The 15,707-nt window shown below is 40.7% G+C and overlaps 5 protein-coding genes across 5 annotated transcripts in view; 2 read left to right on the plus strand and 3 right to left on the minus strand.

Moving 5' to 3' along the window:
• Positions 1 to 2,935, plus strand: part of LOC109471671 — a 15,383-nt gene extending 12,448 nt beyond the window's left edge. Inside the window, exons 4-5 of the mRNA XM_019771007.1 lie at positions 2,111 to 2,280; positions 2,872 to 2,935. Of these exons, the coding sequence (XP_019626566.1) occupies positions 2,111 to 2,280; positions 2,872 to 2,935 (234 nt within the window). The remainder of the gene's footprint in view (positions 1 to 2,110; positions 2,281 to 2,871) is intronic.
• A 1,342-nt stretch (positions 2,936 to 4,277) lies between these two features.
• Positions 4,278 to 5,397, minus strand: LOC109471678 (zinc finger protein 239-like). The gene is made up of 2 exons (XM_019771015.1): positions 5,201 to 5,397; positions 4,278 to 5,116 (listed from the first exon to the last, which is right to left on the minus strand). Exons 1-2 carry the CDS (start codon positions 5,382 to 5,384, stop codon positions 4,386 to 4,388), a joined length of 915 nt encoding a protein of 304 aa, XP_019626574.1. The 5' UTR covers positions 5,385 to 5,397; the 3' UTR covers positions 4,278 to 4,385.
• A 2,609-nt stretch (positions 5,398 to 8,006) lies between these two features.
• LOC109471681 lies at positions 8,007 to 8,850 on the plus strand. The gene is made up of 2 exons (XM_019771019.1): positions 8,007 to 8,393; positions 8,540 to 8,850. The coding sequence occupies exons 1-2, from the start codon at positions 8,227 to 8,229 to the stop codon at positions 8,700 to 8,702; spliced, it is 330 nt and encodes a 109-aa protein (XP_019626578.1). The 5' UTR covers positions 8,007 to 8,226; the 3' UTR covers positions 8,703 to 8,850.
• A 222-nt stretch (positions 8,851 to 9,072) lies between these two features.
• Positions 9,073 to 9,926, minus strand: LOC109471682. Its single transcript, XM_019771020.1, has 2 exons — positions 9,743 to 9,926; positions 9,073 to 9,562 (listed from the first exon to the last, which is right to left on the minus strand). The coding sequence occupies exons 1-2, from the start codon at positions 9,903 to 9,905 to the stop codon at positions 9,423 to 9,425; spliced, it is 303 nt and encodes a 100-aa protein (XP_019626579.1). The 5' UTR covers positions 9,906 to 9,926; the 3' UTR covers positions 9,073 to 9,422.
• On the minus strand, positions 9,919 to 15,098 carry LOC109471672. Its single transcript, XM_019771009.1, has 7 exons — positions 15,077 to 15,098; positions 13,612 to 13,994; positions 12,722 to 12,934; positions 12,238 to 12,483; positions 11,272 to 11,698; positions 10,085 to 10,247; positions 9,919 to 9,931 (listed from the first exon to the last, which is right to left on the minus strand). The coding sequence occupies exons 1-7, from the start codon at positions 15,096 to 15,098 to the stop codon at positions 9,919 to 9,921; spliced, it is 1,467 nt and encodes a 488-aa protein (XP_019626568.1).
• Between the last annotated feature and the right edge of the window lie 609 nt (positions 15,099 to 15,707).

The raw sequence follows: 15,707 nt of genomic DNA on the forward strand, positions 1-15,707 counted from the left end.
TACATTCAAGCTTCAGATGTACTAAAGCTTGTATGCAGTACCGTACTTACCATTATGAACAGTAAAGGCATTAGATTACTCATTTCCTACCATTGAACCCTGTTCAAACCATGTCTGCTGTTATCCATGTTAATCACAATCAGTGTTTTTTTCTTCGACAAGAACCAAGCTTCACAATTGGCAGAAAATACAATCATTTAAAATATGTGCACATGCTGTCTCAAAATGTGTAAAAAGAACTGTTACAAATTCTTCTAATGAAAAAGATCTGTCTAAACCATGACTTCTGAAAATTATACACATAAACATATATATGTTTAACATGTATAACTTGTATATCGCTTCTTCAGTTGGAACCATGCATACATACAAAATGTTCATTCAATTCATTTGACTCCTGGACCAGCAAATGTGTTGCACAATATGCCACCATACAAAAATTGTTGGAGCAATAGAGTCCATTCCGCGTCACCGTGTGGGTTTTTTCTCCATGTTTCTAATACGTTTGAATTATTTAGAAGAAAAGAATACCACAGTAACAAAAGTTCTAAATTGTTCAAAAATTTGAAAATGAAAATTTGAATATATTTGAATTCATTTATATATTTCTGAAACATTTTGAATGTGACTGTACAAAGTTCTCTTTATTTAGAATAAATTTGAACTACCCAATGTGTTTCTTTCACAATTCGAAATATTTTGAACTATTTCAAACAAATAACCAAATGGTAGATGTGGGTAATTGCCCCCATAAAAGTAGGTGCTAATCCGACTCTTCTGTCTTCCTCTGTATATTTTTAGATTTCACTGCTGGACACTGGTGGCTCTTTTGTTGTAAGGCATCAATGCCTGACACCCAGACAGTCTACCCTGTACTCCACAGGGATGTGTGAATTACTTCCTTCCCATCCCACTGACCTATTTACAAAATGTTAGAAATAATTCGAAATAATGGTAAAAAATGGTAGAGTGCTGTTAGAAATACTTAGAAACTATTGGAAATGTCATAATCCACATCAGGAACATTTCAAACGTTTTAGAAAACCAGGGAATTAATTAGAATATTGACAAGATGTTCAAAATATTTCCAAATTATGAAATTTCTTAGACAAACAATTACAAAGAATTCAAAACATTTCTAAATAATGACAATAACAACCCACTCGGTGACGCGGAATTGACTCTATGTGATACAGTTATGTTGCGTAATTTAAAAAGAACCTGTCTTCTAAACACTTCTTTAATTAAACATTTTGAATCTTAAGTTACTTATTAAGCTTCAGTGCTCTGTACTTACCGACAATAAATGCATCATGTTACAATAAAATTGTAGGAGCAATAAATGGTACGATCATGTTACTTAGGCCACATCATTTTAATTTCTTGGTTAACGTATTCGCCCGCTTCATTTTTTTCTGATTTGCAAATAAAAAATTCAGAATCAACTGCAAAATGCTCATATGTTGCCCTTCACAGTTGAAAACAGTCCTTTTCTTCCTAGTTGTTACAGTTATTCCATCTTTCAATGCACTGGTATCATTAAAAGTTCAAAAATCCATTGTTTAAATTTTGAACCAGCCTGGTGTGTTGACTTCATGGGTCATTTCGTACCATTTTGGGCCATAATAGGATGCCTGCTTTTTTCGCCCACCCGCTCCATTATTTTTCTACAAAAATCCGTTAACCAAGAAATTAAATTGGTGTGGCCTTATTAAGAAAAACCTTTCTACTACACGTTGTTTTAACATGTTACTTACTACATATATAAGCTTCAGCTGTAGTACTTACCATTGAACAGTAAAGGCATTAGATTCATTTCCTACAATTATCCACTTAACCCTCTCCCTGCTGCCTAACCCCATAAACAACAAAGTTGGTGCTAAAAGGCTACCATATTAGGCTGAAGGATGGGGTGAAACTCACCTTTACTGGCTTAACCACTAGCATTACAATTCTGAATAAATAAAAAAAAATAATTGCAAATTAAAAAAAGACTTAGTGCTCATCTAACATAAAAAGTAAAGTTTACATGTATCAACTTGTGAGCCAGCATGGCAGCTGGCCCTGTGGTATTTAAGTGATTTCTGACATTCAAGGACGCTCACCACAGTTCATGTACACAATGTTTGCAGAACCGATTGAGGTCTGCAATCAACATCCGTACCTGGGAATCTTAATATCACAGGACCTCAAGTGGACAGCTCACATCAACAACACCACGGCCAAGGCCAACACCACACTAGGTTTTCTCAGGAGAAACATACGGGGGCTTCAGTCGAGGTAAGAGCTAAAGCTTACACTTCCTTAGTTAGGCCCAAGTTGGAATATTCAGCAACAGTGTGGGACCCGCTCAAACGTCAGTATGCTCAAACCAGTGTCCAGGAAGAAAAGATCGAGGCAGTCCAAAGACGAGCGGCAAGATTTGTATTTCAGGATTACAGACACACCACAAGTGTAACACACCTTTTGAACAAACTAGGCTGGCCCACTCTGAAAGAGAGGAGAAAGATTGCACGACTGACACTGTTCTTCAAGGCCATCAACGACCAAGTATCCATCCCCATTCACAATTACACTTGCAGAAACACAAACCCCACAAGGGGTCATCCCCTACGCTACACCACATTTACATGTAAGACAGAAACTTACAGAGCAAGTTTTATACCAAGAACAGTTATGGAATGGAACACTTTACCAGCACACATTGTCACAGCGTCAACTGTAGATAACTTTAAGCTTGGGCTGGCCCAGTACAGGGGCCATCCCAGCCCCCAGAGGTAATCAGGACTCCAAGTGGGGCCATGTAAATAGAGTTCAAGCACAATTTTGGTTCTTTTTTTGCACTTTGTCGTTTTCATGTTTTCTTTTCAGCACCACCACCCCACCGGCCGCACCTAGCCGTGCACCCAGCACCCTGGTCGTGATGCCCCAGTGAGGGGTTTTGACCAGTACTACATAGAGGTAGAAGTAGAAGGATTTGGTGATGGCTTGAGACCGGCCCTGCAGTCTGATCATGACCACTGGCTATTTCTGTAGTGTTTGCGTCTTCCGATGGTGTTTCCACACCTTCATACATAAGATTTGTCTGTAGGGCAGCTAGCAATGGTTCACGCGTTAAATTTTTAATATCCAAGGATTGAGTTGTGGCCCGAGACTGGCCCTGCTCTGTCTGATCATGACCACTGTTTATTTCTGTATGTTTTGGCTCCTTTTCTGTTGTTTTCACACCTACATACATAGGATTTGTCTGTAAGGCAGGCAACTAGTAGTGCATCATGTGATAAATTTCAATATCCAAAGATTGAGTTATGGCCTGATACTGACCCAGTCGTGTCTGATAATGACCACTGGCTATTTCTGTAGTGGCTGGGTCCTTTGCTGGTGTTTTCATGTTTTCACACCTGAATACATAGAATTTGGCTGTCGCCATCTGTTATATAGTGGACATTCAAGGTACATAACGATTTAATTGTGTTAGTGGAAAATTTCTATAGATACATCTTCAAAAAGGAATTCAAAACAAACTTTTACTCGTATACAACATAACGCCTACGTTTTTACAATTATAAAATACTTCCTACTGTTGGAAACTAAAGCAGTTAAAAACACGTTAGTCATTTACCTGATGCAAATTTCTTGGCTTTTTGGTATTTCTAATCCAAATTATAGTGTAGACCGTTGATATTAGTCAAAAGATATTTGCTTGCATAACATATAGGTACACACTACGTCAAAGTAAACTACAGGAAATCAAATATAGTACTTTTGTTAAAACGCAACGCTAACAGTACCACCTACCTTTTAACTAATGTGTACAATTACTTACATTTAGACATTACTGCTCTATGTACATCTGCATTGTACAATCAATACCATCAAGTAAACTGTTGTTCCAGTACAATCCTAGATGGCAATAAAAAGTTTTTCTTGTTCAAAAAAACGGTCGATACTAGAACATTTGTTCCTGGAAGTAGTAATACAGTAATATAGAGAAACTGTAGTTAACACGGGATTGTGCGAACTAAATGTCACTACGAGATGGTCACAGTTGTGAAATCGGTGCCTCCGTATTGATTTTTATATGTTGAGTTAGGGCAGACTTAGAGGCTGCAGAATAGCTACACGATGGTCACACTTAAAGGTTGCCCTGTACCCACACTCCCCACACATGTAGGGTTTCTCACCAGTGTGCTTGGTTAGATGATAGTCTAAATGAGATTTCCATGCTGTAGAATAGTCACAATGGTCACACTTATAGGGTTTTTCACCTGTGTGTGTGTGTTGCTCGATGTTGGTCCAAACTTGGTTTAAATGCTGCAGAATAGTCACACTTGTCACATTTGTAGGGTTTTTCTCCTGTATGTGTTCTCATATGTCTGGATAAGTCAGACTTGTAAGCTGTTCTGTGTATCCACACTCCCCACACATGTAGGGTTTCTCACCGGTGTGTGTGTTGCTAGATGATGGTCTAAACTGGATTTATCTGCTGCAGAATAGTCACACTGGTCACACTTGTAGGGTTTTTCTCCTGTGTGGGTTCTCAGATGCCTGGATAAGTTGGACCTCACAGCTGTTCTGTACCCACTTTCCCCACACATGTAGGGTTTCTCACCTGTGTGCTTTGCTAGATGTGTGTCTAAATGAGATTTCTGTGCTGTTCTGTATCCACACTCACCACACAGGTAGGGTTTCTCAGCGGTGTGTTTTACTAGATGTCTGTCCAAATTGGATTTCTGTGTAGCAGAATAGTCACACTGGTCACACTTGTAGGGTTTTTCTCCTGTATGGGTTCTCATATGCTTGGATAAGTGAGACTTCTGAGTTGTCCTGTATCCACACTCCCCACACATGTAGGGCTTCTCACCAGCATGTATTTCTAGATGTCTGTCCAAATTAGCTTTCTGTGCAGCAGAATAGTCACACTGGTCACACTTGTAGGGTTTTTCTCCTGTATGGGTTCTCATATGTTGGAATAAGGTAGACTTCAGAGTTGCCCTGTACCCACACTCCCCACACATGTAGGGTTTCTCACCAGTGTGCTTTGCTAGATGTTTATTCAAATCAGATTTCCGTGCTGCAGAATAGTCACACTGGTCACACTTGTAGGGGTTTTCTCCTGTATGGGTTCTCATATGTCGAGATAAGCTGGACCTGTCAGCTGTCCTGTATCCACACTCCCCACACATGTAGGGTTTCTCACCGGCGTGTTTTGCTTTATGAACCTCTAAGGTGCCTTTCTGTGCTGCAGAATAGTCACACTGGTCACACTTGTAGGGTTTCTCACCAGTGTGTGTTGCTTTATGATTATCTAAGGTGCCTTTCTGTGCTGCAGAATAGTCACACTGGTCACACTTGTAGGGTTTTTCTCCTGTATGAGTTCTCATATGTCGGGATAAGTGAGACTTTTGAGCTGTCCTGTACCCACACTCCCCACACATGTAGGGTTTCTCACCAGCGTTATTCAAGTTGACTTGTTGTGCTGCCGCCTGGTCTTCAACATTGCTTGTTTTGCTGTCAGAATAGACCTGGGAAAACCCGGTGGGAGACCCATCACAGCAGTTCTGACAAACTCCGGTGGGAGACCCTTGTTCTGCCATCGCCATGTCCAGCTTAAAATGAGAAAATGGAGAAAGCATGAAGATTTGCAGAAAACAATGTATTTTCCCAATTAGATTAAAACGTAATTCATGACAACTCAATAAATGATAAAAGGATATAGTCATTGCAACTCTTAAATTGGGCTCATTTGCTGTTCGAAAAAATACATGTACACACGCACACACACACACACACACACACACACTCACTCACCCACACCCACGCATACACATACACACACACACACACACACACACACACACACACACACACACACACACACATGAGACAGGCAGACACACACACACACACATGCACGGACACATACATACACCCATCCACTCGGGCACACACACACATACACACACATACATACACACACACACACACACACACACTCACACACACCGTCACACACACACATACACACACAAACACACACTCACACACACTCACACACACACACACACCACACTCACACCACACACACACACGCAAGGACACATACATACACCCACCCACGCGGGCACACACACACACACACACACACACACACACACACACACACACACACACACACACACACACAAAGAGTGCCTTTTCCCAAGGACACAGGGTCGGTGACTTGGCAGGATTCGAACCCCAGACCTCTTGGTTCTAAGCCGATTAATGCCCAGCCGAAATACGCTACACAACCCCACATTGCGTTTCTTTACAATCCAGTAAAAATTGCTGTAAGTTTTTCTACACCATTCCACATCCTCCAACAAAAGGCCACTTTGCCTGATGCAGCATGACGTACTTGTACTAAGTACGTGGCGAGGTTCGAACGTACTACTACTAGTATGTTAGGTTTCGCCCCCCTCCCCCTTTAATTCCACGATATTCACATCACGAAAATAATGCCTACAAATTATCATCCTACTGCAGTTCCTTTTCCACAGAAATGGTCTTAAACTATTCCCCTCAACATTAGAATACTTTTCTGTTCGTTTCTAAGCCTTACCTGCTTCCTATGATGGTTTTTCTCTTCACGTAAACCGGAACTCGGGCAGCTTTGTCCTTCCGTCGTCTCGCGAGGTCAGAGGTGAACTTGATCTGGGTTAAGGGTGAAGTTGTCGACCTGATTAACCAAGTAGTGCATTTGACGTCAGTTGGCACGTTACGTTTTCCTCATAAATTATGTCAACGTTCTGTGTTTCAAACCCACCACTTTAACAACGTAACAAGCGTCTGACTTTTTCTTCTGATCTACTTTAAAGTGTTACTAAAATCTAGTCTCATCTATCATTAATATAAAAATTTCATATTCCCTTAAAACAACTATGCAATTTTAAAATCAATTTTCCGACAAAAATCGCTAAAACGGCGCCCTAAAATTGTCTACTTTGAGCCGTCTCGGGGGACTAATTAGAACCAGGCGTGACGTCGACGATCATTCCGATGAGTCTCCGATAGCGTACTGTAGGGAATGACATAAGGTGTTTAGATGTTGCATTAGGTAAGCCGTTCAGACGTTCAAACGGCGACGTTTAGCTACTATTACAAACTATTACAACCTACTAGACTATTACAAACCTGCGATGTCCGGTACAAATTCCGACAAAGGGGATCACAGAGAGCCTTCTACAGACTCGGACAGTCATGACAGTAGCGATGAACTTGTTGTCAATGCGTATCAGGATGAGCCCCTGGCTATGCCAGGGGAGAATGAACGCCGTGCTCGTGAACCCGACGAGGACGGCATTCTCCCAGCGACTTTGGATGCGCGGCATGAGGGAACGATCCCTCGAAATGGATGGTAAGACCAAGATCTCTCTTTTCTAGTATGCTGAAGTAAGAATCCTGTCCTTTTGATACAGACAAACGGGCCATGCGCTCGTGGACACGCACGGTAGCGACTGTTCAACTTGTGTGTTTGTAAATATTTACTCCACCATCTTGTTTCGCTGTTGGTGACCTTTACGATAGTATTTTTGTTGTGCCTGCGCACCCATGTCCATCGGGGTGTTTATGTGGTCAATTTCAACAAGAAAGGTCAGTTTGAAAAAAAAAACTCGCACTCGGAAGACCAATGGCAATGACTTTGTAGGAACCCGTTTCCCTAAACCACACTCCGAACTGACGCCCAGAACTCTAGTCGTCATGTCACTGCCCACAGTAGTTTACTTGGCTAGTAAAGCAATAAGAACTGATTTTGGCACCCGTAATTATCCGCATTTTCTGTGACAGCACACAGTAGAACGTATTTTGAGGATCTTGTGTTGTTTTCATTTACACTTCATTAGTGTTACGCGTGTGGAATATAGTATTACAGAATCCGGCCGGAGTTCTCTTCCATATTTTCGGCGTGTTTTATGCTTTATATCGGACTTTTTTTTGTATCTCATTTTCGCACCAGTCGTGCTTATTCTTGCCTGGTATTTTACCTGTCAATTGAACACTTTTCCAAAATTGTGTAAGCGCCACGTTATGGACCCACGGATCTATGGGGAGGGCCATCCGTGACCAAAAACATTTGATTAATTCAATTTTCTTTGTTATACTAGGTGTCGGTGCAATCAGTGCAGAACTGATTTGCTAGAAAATGCCAGGGAATACCGCTGCTGCTGGGAAGTCGATCCTGCCATGGGGAAACTCATGTATGATGGAGCCATGGACAGGGTGACTTGTGTGACGCAGCACCCAGAGTACATAGACCTGACCAAGAGGGTGGTGTTAGAACAAGTAGGTCCTCTGCTGCGGGACAAGCAGGGCAGACCCTACCGCCGAAGAGCTGGTCAGGATATTAATGAGTAAGATATTACATGTATTTGTCATTACATACACTAAACAGTTGAAGCATCATCCTATTACAACTTATAACAAGTAACATTACATGTGCATCACACAGTGTGTACACCAGTAATTCCTCTAAAAACTTTTTGGATTTTTTTAACAGGTTCCTGAGAGCTGTGGCCTACAGGTGGCTCGTAAGGTGGATGTGTGGATACCTGGGATGGGACAATGCAAGACCACTCCCAGCATGTGTGTACCACAAAATCAGATCCGACTTTAACACAGGCCATGCTGGGGGGTACAGTTCATCTGCTGAAAGACAATAAAACTTCATATAAGTTGACATAAACTTCATGTTGGTAAAGGTTGGCACAACTGTATTCTTTTGCACAAAATTATTTGTCAATATTGTCCATCTGTAACCTACACAGGATGGAAGACGAGTGATATCTTACTATGGTCTGCATCTTATATAACGATATTGTAATTTCAATACATGAAATCTGTTCTCATAACTACAACCATCATTTAGAAGCAAGAAGCTGTACCTGTAGGTATCATAATGCCATAGTTGTAGTAAGATATATGACTTGTATTACTGGTCTCTGAACAGAGTTTTATCACTATGACCTGTATTTACAGGTACAATAACTTGATTCAATAAAACAGTTCTCAACGGCAATAAACACTTGTTCACTCGTGCTTACACTTACTACTTACACTAGAAATAGAATGCTTCAGCTATAAAGTTATAAAAAAAACAGTGTTATTCAGCACCAAACCTATAAGGTGGACAAGTGCTACCATATAGAATGTTTCAACTAGAAAGTTGTAAAAAAAACGGTCTCATTCACTATGATTCAGCACCAAACCTATAAGGTGGACAAGTGCTACCAACATGAGAGCTGAACTGCACAGTGTGCTGTTCTGCTAAAGAAGGACAGAATTGCTGACATCAAGAAGCTTTCTTCCGAACCTCAAACCAGCTGTCTGGAGGGCTTCCACTCGACGCTCAACCACTGGCATCCAAAGATGACCCACTTCTCCTAGTTACTCGTACTGGGACAAGCCCCTCGAGGATGGCCTTTCATCGGCTGTTGGCATTTCTTGCAGGTTCTTGTTTTCCTCACGTTCACTGTTGAGCTACTTGCCTCTAGTTGGGTCTGTAAGTTGCTCTGTTCTTGCTCTGTAAAACAAAAGAAGAAATTGCTATTGATTAACAAACGATATCCCTCATACACCTCCTCCCATACTTACCAGCAAGTCCAAAATGGCCAAATCAGTATGGAAGCCGATTTCAGTCTTTCACAAAACTATATATAATGTAATAAAGAAACAGAAAAGACGACTATTGATAGTAACTAACCCGTTGGGTAAAGCTGCGTGTTCAGTTGACTCCTCTCTTCGTGTCGCTTGATGGCATCGTCTCTAGACCGCCGCTCTGGAAACTGGCTGCACAGTGGTTCTGGAACCTGTGCCAAATACTTCTTATATGTAGCCTTCAGTTGCTCCTTTGGTGTGTTCAGCATTACGTCTTTGATGTCACTGACGTATTCTGCAGAAAGTAAAGAATACATACATACATACATATCAGGGCTTTGATTATACTGCAGCTAGAATTTACTTTAGACTTATACAATAACAAGACAACACACATTGAAAAGAACATTTACAACTGACTAATAAATCAAGGAATGGAAAAGATTACCTGCAAACTCTCCCCATCCAGGAGAAGTGGGTCATCTTTGGATGCCAGGGATTGAGCGTCGAGTGGAAGCCCTCCAGACAGCTGGTTTGAGGTTCGGAAGAAAGCTTCTTGATGTCAGCAATTCTGTCCTTCTTCAGCAGAACAGCTTCAATCTTTTCAGTCCCTATGAATTATAATGAATATCAAAATACATTGTGTATTGAAACAACAAGTCGATATTAATAAGCTTATTAAAATACCAGCAGCACTAATGAAAATTTTGTACACAAAGCTATTGCCAGTTAGATAAAGTTTGTCATGTCTTAATCTAGGACTCATCTGAATGGATCAAACTCAGTCTTATGTATCACTTGAAACATGAGGAGTGTGATAGACATCAACCTGTGAGTGTGGATTGTCCCCAGCATAAGACTATGGTAGTTTGCTGATCAGTGATAGTTCAATATGATTAATTATGTATTTATTGTATGCCATGCTGGGATGAGAGCCAGTAAAATTGATTGTAGTTATCTCACCCCTCCCACATGTCTGAACTTTTATATAAGGCCACACCAATTTAATTTGTTGGTTCATGGATTTTTTAAGACAAAATATGAAGCGACGGGGGGAAAAAAGGGTTAGGGCATTAGGCATCCTATCAAGTATCATAGCCCCACATGCAGCGATAGGAGCCATGGATTCCACACAAAAGGCTGAATTAATGTTCAAACAATGATTTCAAAATTTTAATCAAACTACTGCAAGATAATTCGAAAAACTGTATCAACTAGGAAAAAAATGACTTTCCTCTGGTTGGGAGCAAACTATGACTGATTATAAGCATTTTTTAGTTGATCCAGATTTTTTTCTTGCAAATCAGGAAAAAATGAAGAGGCGAATCCGAGAACCGACAAATTAAATTGGTGTAGCCTAAAGACAGAAAGCAATGAACAAATAAGTACAAGACTTGGAAGACAGAAATGTGGAAATGTATTTACCACTGAAAATCCACTTCCGGTCGTGCTCCAATGGCCCATGTGCACACCTAGGGAAGTACTTGTTGGGGTGACTGTCGTGCTTGTCTGCAACGTGCCTGACAATTGATGTCCATTTTGCAGCTATAAGTTCACCAAATCCCTGCGATGTTGACTGAGCACACCAATACAGATGTTTCTTGATGCTTCGTATCCAGTCTTTTATGATCTCACATCCCTTGTCCTTGCTCGCCTTCCGCAGATCCTTCACCAGACTTTTGCACACATGCCACAGGTCGTAAAAATGATGAGTGTCTCTCTGTTCCTCTCTAATCCACTTACATATTCCTTTATGTCTGTCCGTGATAAATGTCGCGATCTTCAGGCCCGCTTCTGTCAGGAAGGAGAAGCAGCGTTTGGCACCATGTAGTTCCATAGCATTACTACTGCCAGACTGATTCGACTGTAGAAGCTCGAAGTGCACAAGTTTGGAGATGGTGTTAGAAAACATGGTGTACGCTCCATACTTCGCATTGTGTCCCATCGAGTCGTACCGACCATCCCCACTCCATGCTGCGTCGTCCCTTCCTTTCAGTTGGTTGATTAGACTCTGCCTGTACGACTCCCAGTGGTTGAGGATTGCAGGAAAGATGAGTAATGACTGATGGTAGAAGTACATCCGCGTTGAATACATACACAGTCCTATGTGCTTAAAAAGCCAGACATCAGCTTTCCGAAACTTATCAGGATGTTGCCGGCAGCATACTTTCCAAGGATGTAAGGCTGTGATCGCCACGTGTAGCAGTCATTACCACAAGAGTCGCAGTCTTGGGTCACAATGGCCATGGATCCGTTTGTTTTAACTCTCACGCGGGGTTTCTCCATCTTGCAGCTGAAGCAAAACATGCTGAAAAGGCTAACCAGCATGGTATAGAAGACTAGAAACTTCGGCTCGTCGAAACAATGGGTTCCGGGTTCAACACTGTAAAATATGAAAGGCATACTATGAACAAAACAAAAACTGGCAGTAAAAGTTTAAAAGTTACCATTTTCCTTTTGACATAATAAAAGCTAAGAGATAATTAACCACCTTTCCAAGTTACTAATAATCTATCTTGCTGATAAAATGTCTAAGGTGGTTAGCAAGCACATGTTGAACATGGCTACCTTCAAAATTTATTTTTAAAAAAATTAACTTACGTTATGCTTAGTCTCTGAGTCTCCATCCTTCTTGTCACACGAGTCTCCATCCTTCCCTTCTTCTTCTTCTCCGTCATCGTCTGCTGCTGACTCCTCGAAAGAATAATCCGTCTCCACTTCGTAGTCCTCATCATCAGTCTCCATGATCTCCTCCTCTTCTTCCTCTTCTTCCTCCTCTTCCTCTGGACTTGATGGCTCAAGCAAGACTGGATCAGTGTCCTCTGAGTCTTCAACCTCGCAATCAACCTACATATGTAATTCAGAAATTAGTTTATTCACACAGAATAAATGAAATGAGATTCACACAAAGTAAGAAAACAGTACGCTTCACACAAATTACAAGAATTATGAATAACGAAAAATATGACACAGAAGCAGGTGACTTGAAATCTAATTGGTGAATCCCAAGCCAATAAATAAGATAGTTAAACACCTTCTATGGCACATGGTGACAGTACTGTAATTTCTTCTTATCTGAACTTACCGTATGTGTTGATTTGTCACGGGCACGTTTCAGCCGACTGATGGTTTTCTGGAGGCGGCGGATCTTCTTCTTGAAAACCTCACAATCGTCACAGTACTTTTTTGGTGGCTCTGGGGACGGAGGTGGCTGTTCTTGTAGTGGCTCAAGTTGACTGCCATCCATCATCTCTTGAGCACTGGATGGGCCAGCGGGGGCTAGGACCTCATTGAGAATCTGTTGAGACACAAATAAGTGTTTGAGTTGCTTGTTATGCCCTATAACTTATAAGAAAGAAAATCAGGGCTCACTAAACCCAATTTCTACATTATGCTATTCAGGGCTCTCCCCAAGCAATGGTGCTCCCCCTCTCCCAAAAATTATGTTCATTCTCTCCTGTACTTTCATAAAATTCGCTAACAGTCTCTTTTTTTTGCATGGTACGAGAAATCCCGTTAGCACCCAGTCCATAGTACACGTAGGAACAGAACATCTCGGGGCACCCATGTCGGAAAGGCGCCGCCATCTTGTCTGTTATTGTTATGTAAAACTTTAGAGCTAGCAGTACCTGGTTTACGAAAGGAGCCAATACATTTTAAATACGGACAGAGCATCCCCATTGTTTTAGAACGCACGCCGGAACCGCCGCCATCTTGTTTCGCCAGAACTTGTTTGTTATTTTTTGGGGTCATAATTTACGCCGAAAAAATGAGTAAAATCTAAGTTTCATTACTGCCGTTTGTCTTCAAAAATCAAAAGAACATTTACTATACATTAAATTATGCTGCCGTCTTCATTCAGAATTTAGTGGAAACACGCTTAGAAAAGTTACAACAGAACTAGATTAGAATGCGAGTGTAAAATAATGGGGTGTAACAGTTACACGGTACCAGTTACACAACAATCAAACTCACCCGTCTGCGCGTGCGGTCTGTCACAGGAACAGTTGGAGTTGGCAGACCGGCGGTGTCGATGGTTGGCACCGCTCCTGGTAGAAGCCATCTCTTTCTTCCACAGCTCTTCCCGATTTCCAGATTGTGGGAGAAACACGCGGGCTCAAAGTATGCGGAGCACAAGACAGACGTGGCGGACGGTTGAAAATCGCGCCGGTGTTTCGCTACGAACTTAACCCACAATCTTCTTGTTTTCTCCCTCTCTCTGTCTAACTCGGTGCCGTTATTCTTGACTTTAGGAAACTGGTGAAGAGATACTCCTTCGGAATACTGGCAGTTTTTGCAGCTGACTCCGTTCGGCCCCCCTGCCACACAGTATCTTCCGCGGAGTTTAGGTTTACGGTCTACATGTTCGAAGGGCGGGACTCATCGATATGACGTCACGCATATAATTTGCATCTCATTTGCATTCGCACTCTGGCGGCCAAAATTGCGCTTTTTAAGTACGTTTTAAAATAACTTCCCGGTTGAGTTATGTCACAATCTCATTTTAATCACAAGACAAATAACTTCTTAAAATCGCATAAAAATACGGATGTCTTACCTAATTCCAATATATTTCAGTTAAGCTTTAAAAGAGATAATTTAAGGGAATGAATGTCAAGCCAAACTGTTTGGTCTGAATCTTGATTTCTGTGTTTTATGATCAAATCACCACCTCGGACAATATTCCATCCAGGGAAAAAAAAGGCAACACAGAAGGAAACTTTATGTTCACGGCATTACACGATTTAATTATGTCAGTGGAAAATATCTGTACATCTAGAAAAAAAATACAATACGGGAAATTTACTTGTATACAACCTAACGTCTACCTTTTCAATGGCGTAAAATAACTTCCTACTTTGGAAACTGAAGCACATCAGTCATTTCACACTGATACAAATCAATACGATTAGCTTTTGGGTTTTATCCTTACAAATCCTAGTAGTTTAAAGAGTTGATAGTCACACGATATAATTGTGTTTGTAGGACATATAGGCAAACACTTCGTGACAGGAACTACTAGTAGATGCACAGGAAATCTAAGCTCGTACACACACAACACTAACGTCTACATTCCAACTACTGTGTACAAACACAGCACTAATGTCTACCTTTCAGCTTCAACTACTGTGTACAATCACTTACCGATGTTAATGACTGATTATGTATATGTATATTATCCAATCAATACTATAACGCTTACTATTCTCACACAATTCTAAGTAGGTAAAAGAGATTTTTCGTTTCAAAATAATTGATATTAGAACAAAGTATATTGGATAATAACTAAACTAATACTTATTCTTGTACCAAAATTATAGCCATAACTTAATTACATATTAAAGTGAACAAGTATAGGGCTTTTTCTTGGAAAAAACCTTTGCCTGCTTGCAAACATCATGAATTCTTACAGAATATTCAGCCTAAATCTTAACCCTACCTAGACCGGGCTTTTTTGACATGAGGGGACGGGGGGGGAGGGCTCTTTTGACCCCCCCCCCTAAGAACTCGCGAACGGTTTGTCGTATGACCACCAAATTTTCAGAGAATGGTGTACTAGTGAAAATTTATCATATCTGCAATTTTTATGTCGTTATGATGTAATATGACGTCATTATGGCGTCATTAATGTGATTTTATTGGCCAAAACCGTCTAAATAGGTTTTTCCCTGAAAACTAAATGGTATTCAACATAACTGTACCAAAAGTGTTTATGACAGAATATTATGGTGTACTAAGTCTTATGTTGCCCATAGCAACACCGGTGACGTCATAAAATGACGTCATGCATAATTAAGATATCCGCCATCTTTGATCATCAATCTTGAATTTTCAAAAATAGTTTTTTTTTCATGATAAAGCCTAAAATACATCGTAAACATACTAAACCTTCATTTAATCCTTTTTTGGAAAAAGAAATGGAAGTATTGATGAAATTTTAATAAAAATAAGCCTGTATATACCTGTTCTAATGATATGGTCCGCCATCTTGGATTTTTGGCCAATGAGCAAATTAAGCATAAATTATGCATATTTAATGATAAAATTTACATAAAATTATATGGGATGTT

The sequence above is a fragment of the Branchiostoma belcheri genome, unplaced genomic scaffold (assembly GCF_001625305.1).
Source record: "Branchiostoma belcheri isolate BF01 breed outbred unplaced genomic scaffold, Haploidv18h27 scaffold253, whole genome shotgun sequence".
In the NCBI taxonomy this organism is placed as follows: domain Eukaryota; kingdom Metazoa; phylum Chordata; class Leptocardii; order Amphioxiformes; family Branchiostomatidae; genus Branchiostoma; species Branchiostoma belcheri.

Bases quoted from the DNA above. Each gene is read 5' to 3' on its own strand.
- LOC109471678 (XM_019771015.1), bottom strand. From the start codon at position 5,384: ATGAGAACTCATACAGGAGAAAAACCCTACAAGTGTGACCAGTGTGAC. The intron at 5,117-5,200 runs GTGAGAAACCCT...GAACCCATACAG, and splicing joins TCATAAAGCAAAACACGCCG to GAGAAAACCCCTACAAGTGT.
- LOC109471681 (XM_019771019.1), top strand. From the start codon at position 8,227: ATGGGGAAACTCATGTATGATGGAGCCATGGACAGGGTGACTTGTGTG. The intron at 8,394-8,539 runs GTAAGATATTAC...TTTTTTTAACAG, and splicing joins GCTGGTCAGGATATTAATGA to GTTCCTGAGAGCTGTGGCCT.
- LOC109471682 (XM_019771020.1), bottom strand. From the start codon at position 9,905: ATGCTGAACACACCAAAGGAGCAACTGAAGGCTACATATAAGAAGTAT. The intron at 9,563-9,742 runs GTTAGTTACTAT...TTTGTTTTACAG, and splicing joins CACGCAGCTTTACCCAACGG to AGCAAGAACAGAGCAACTTA.
- LOC109471672 (XM_019771009.1), bottom strand. From the start codon at position 15,098: ATGTCAAAAAAGCCCGGTCTAG. The intron at 12,935-13,611 runs GTGAGTTTGATT...GTGTCTCAACAG, and splicing joins CAGACCGCACGCGCAGACGG to ATTCTCAATGAGGTCCTAGC. The intron at 10,248-11,271 runs GTGAGATCATAA...TATAATTCATAG, and splicing joins GGCGAGCAAGGACAAGGGAT to GGACTGAAAAGATTGAAGCT.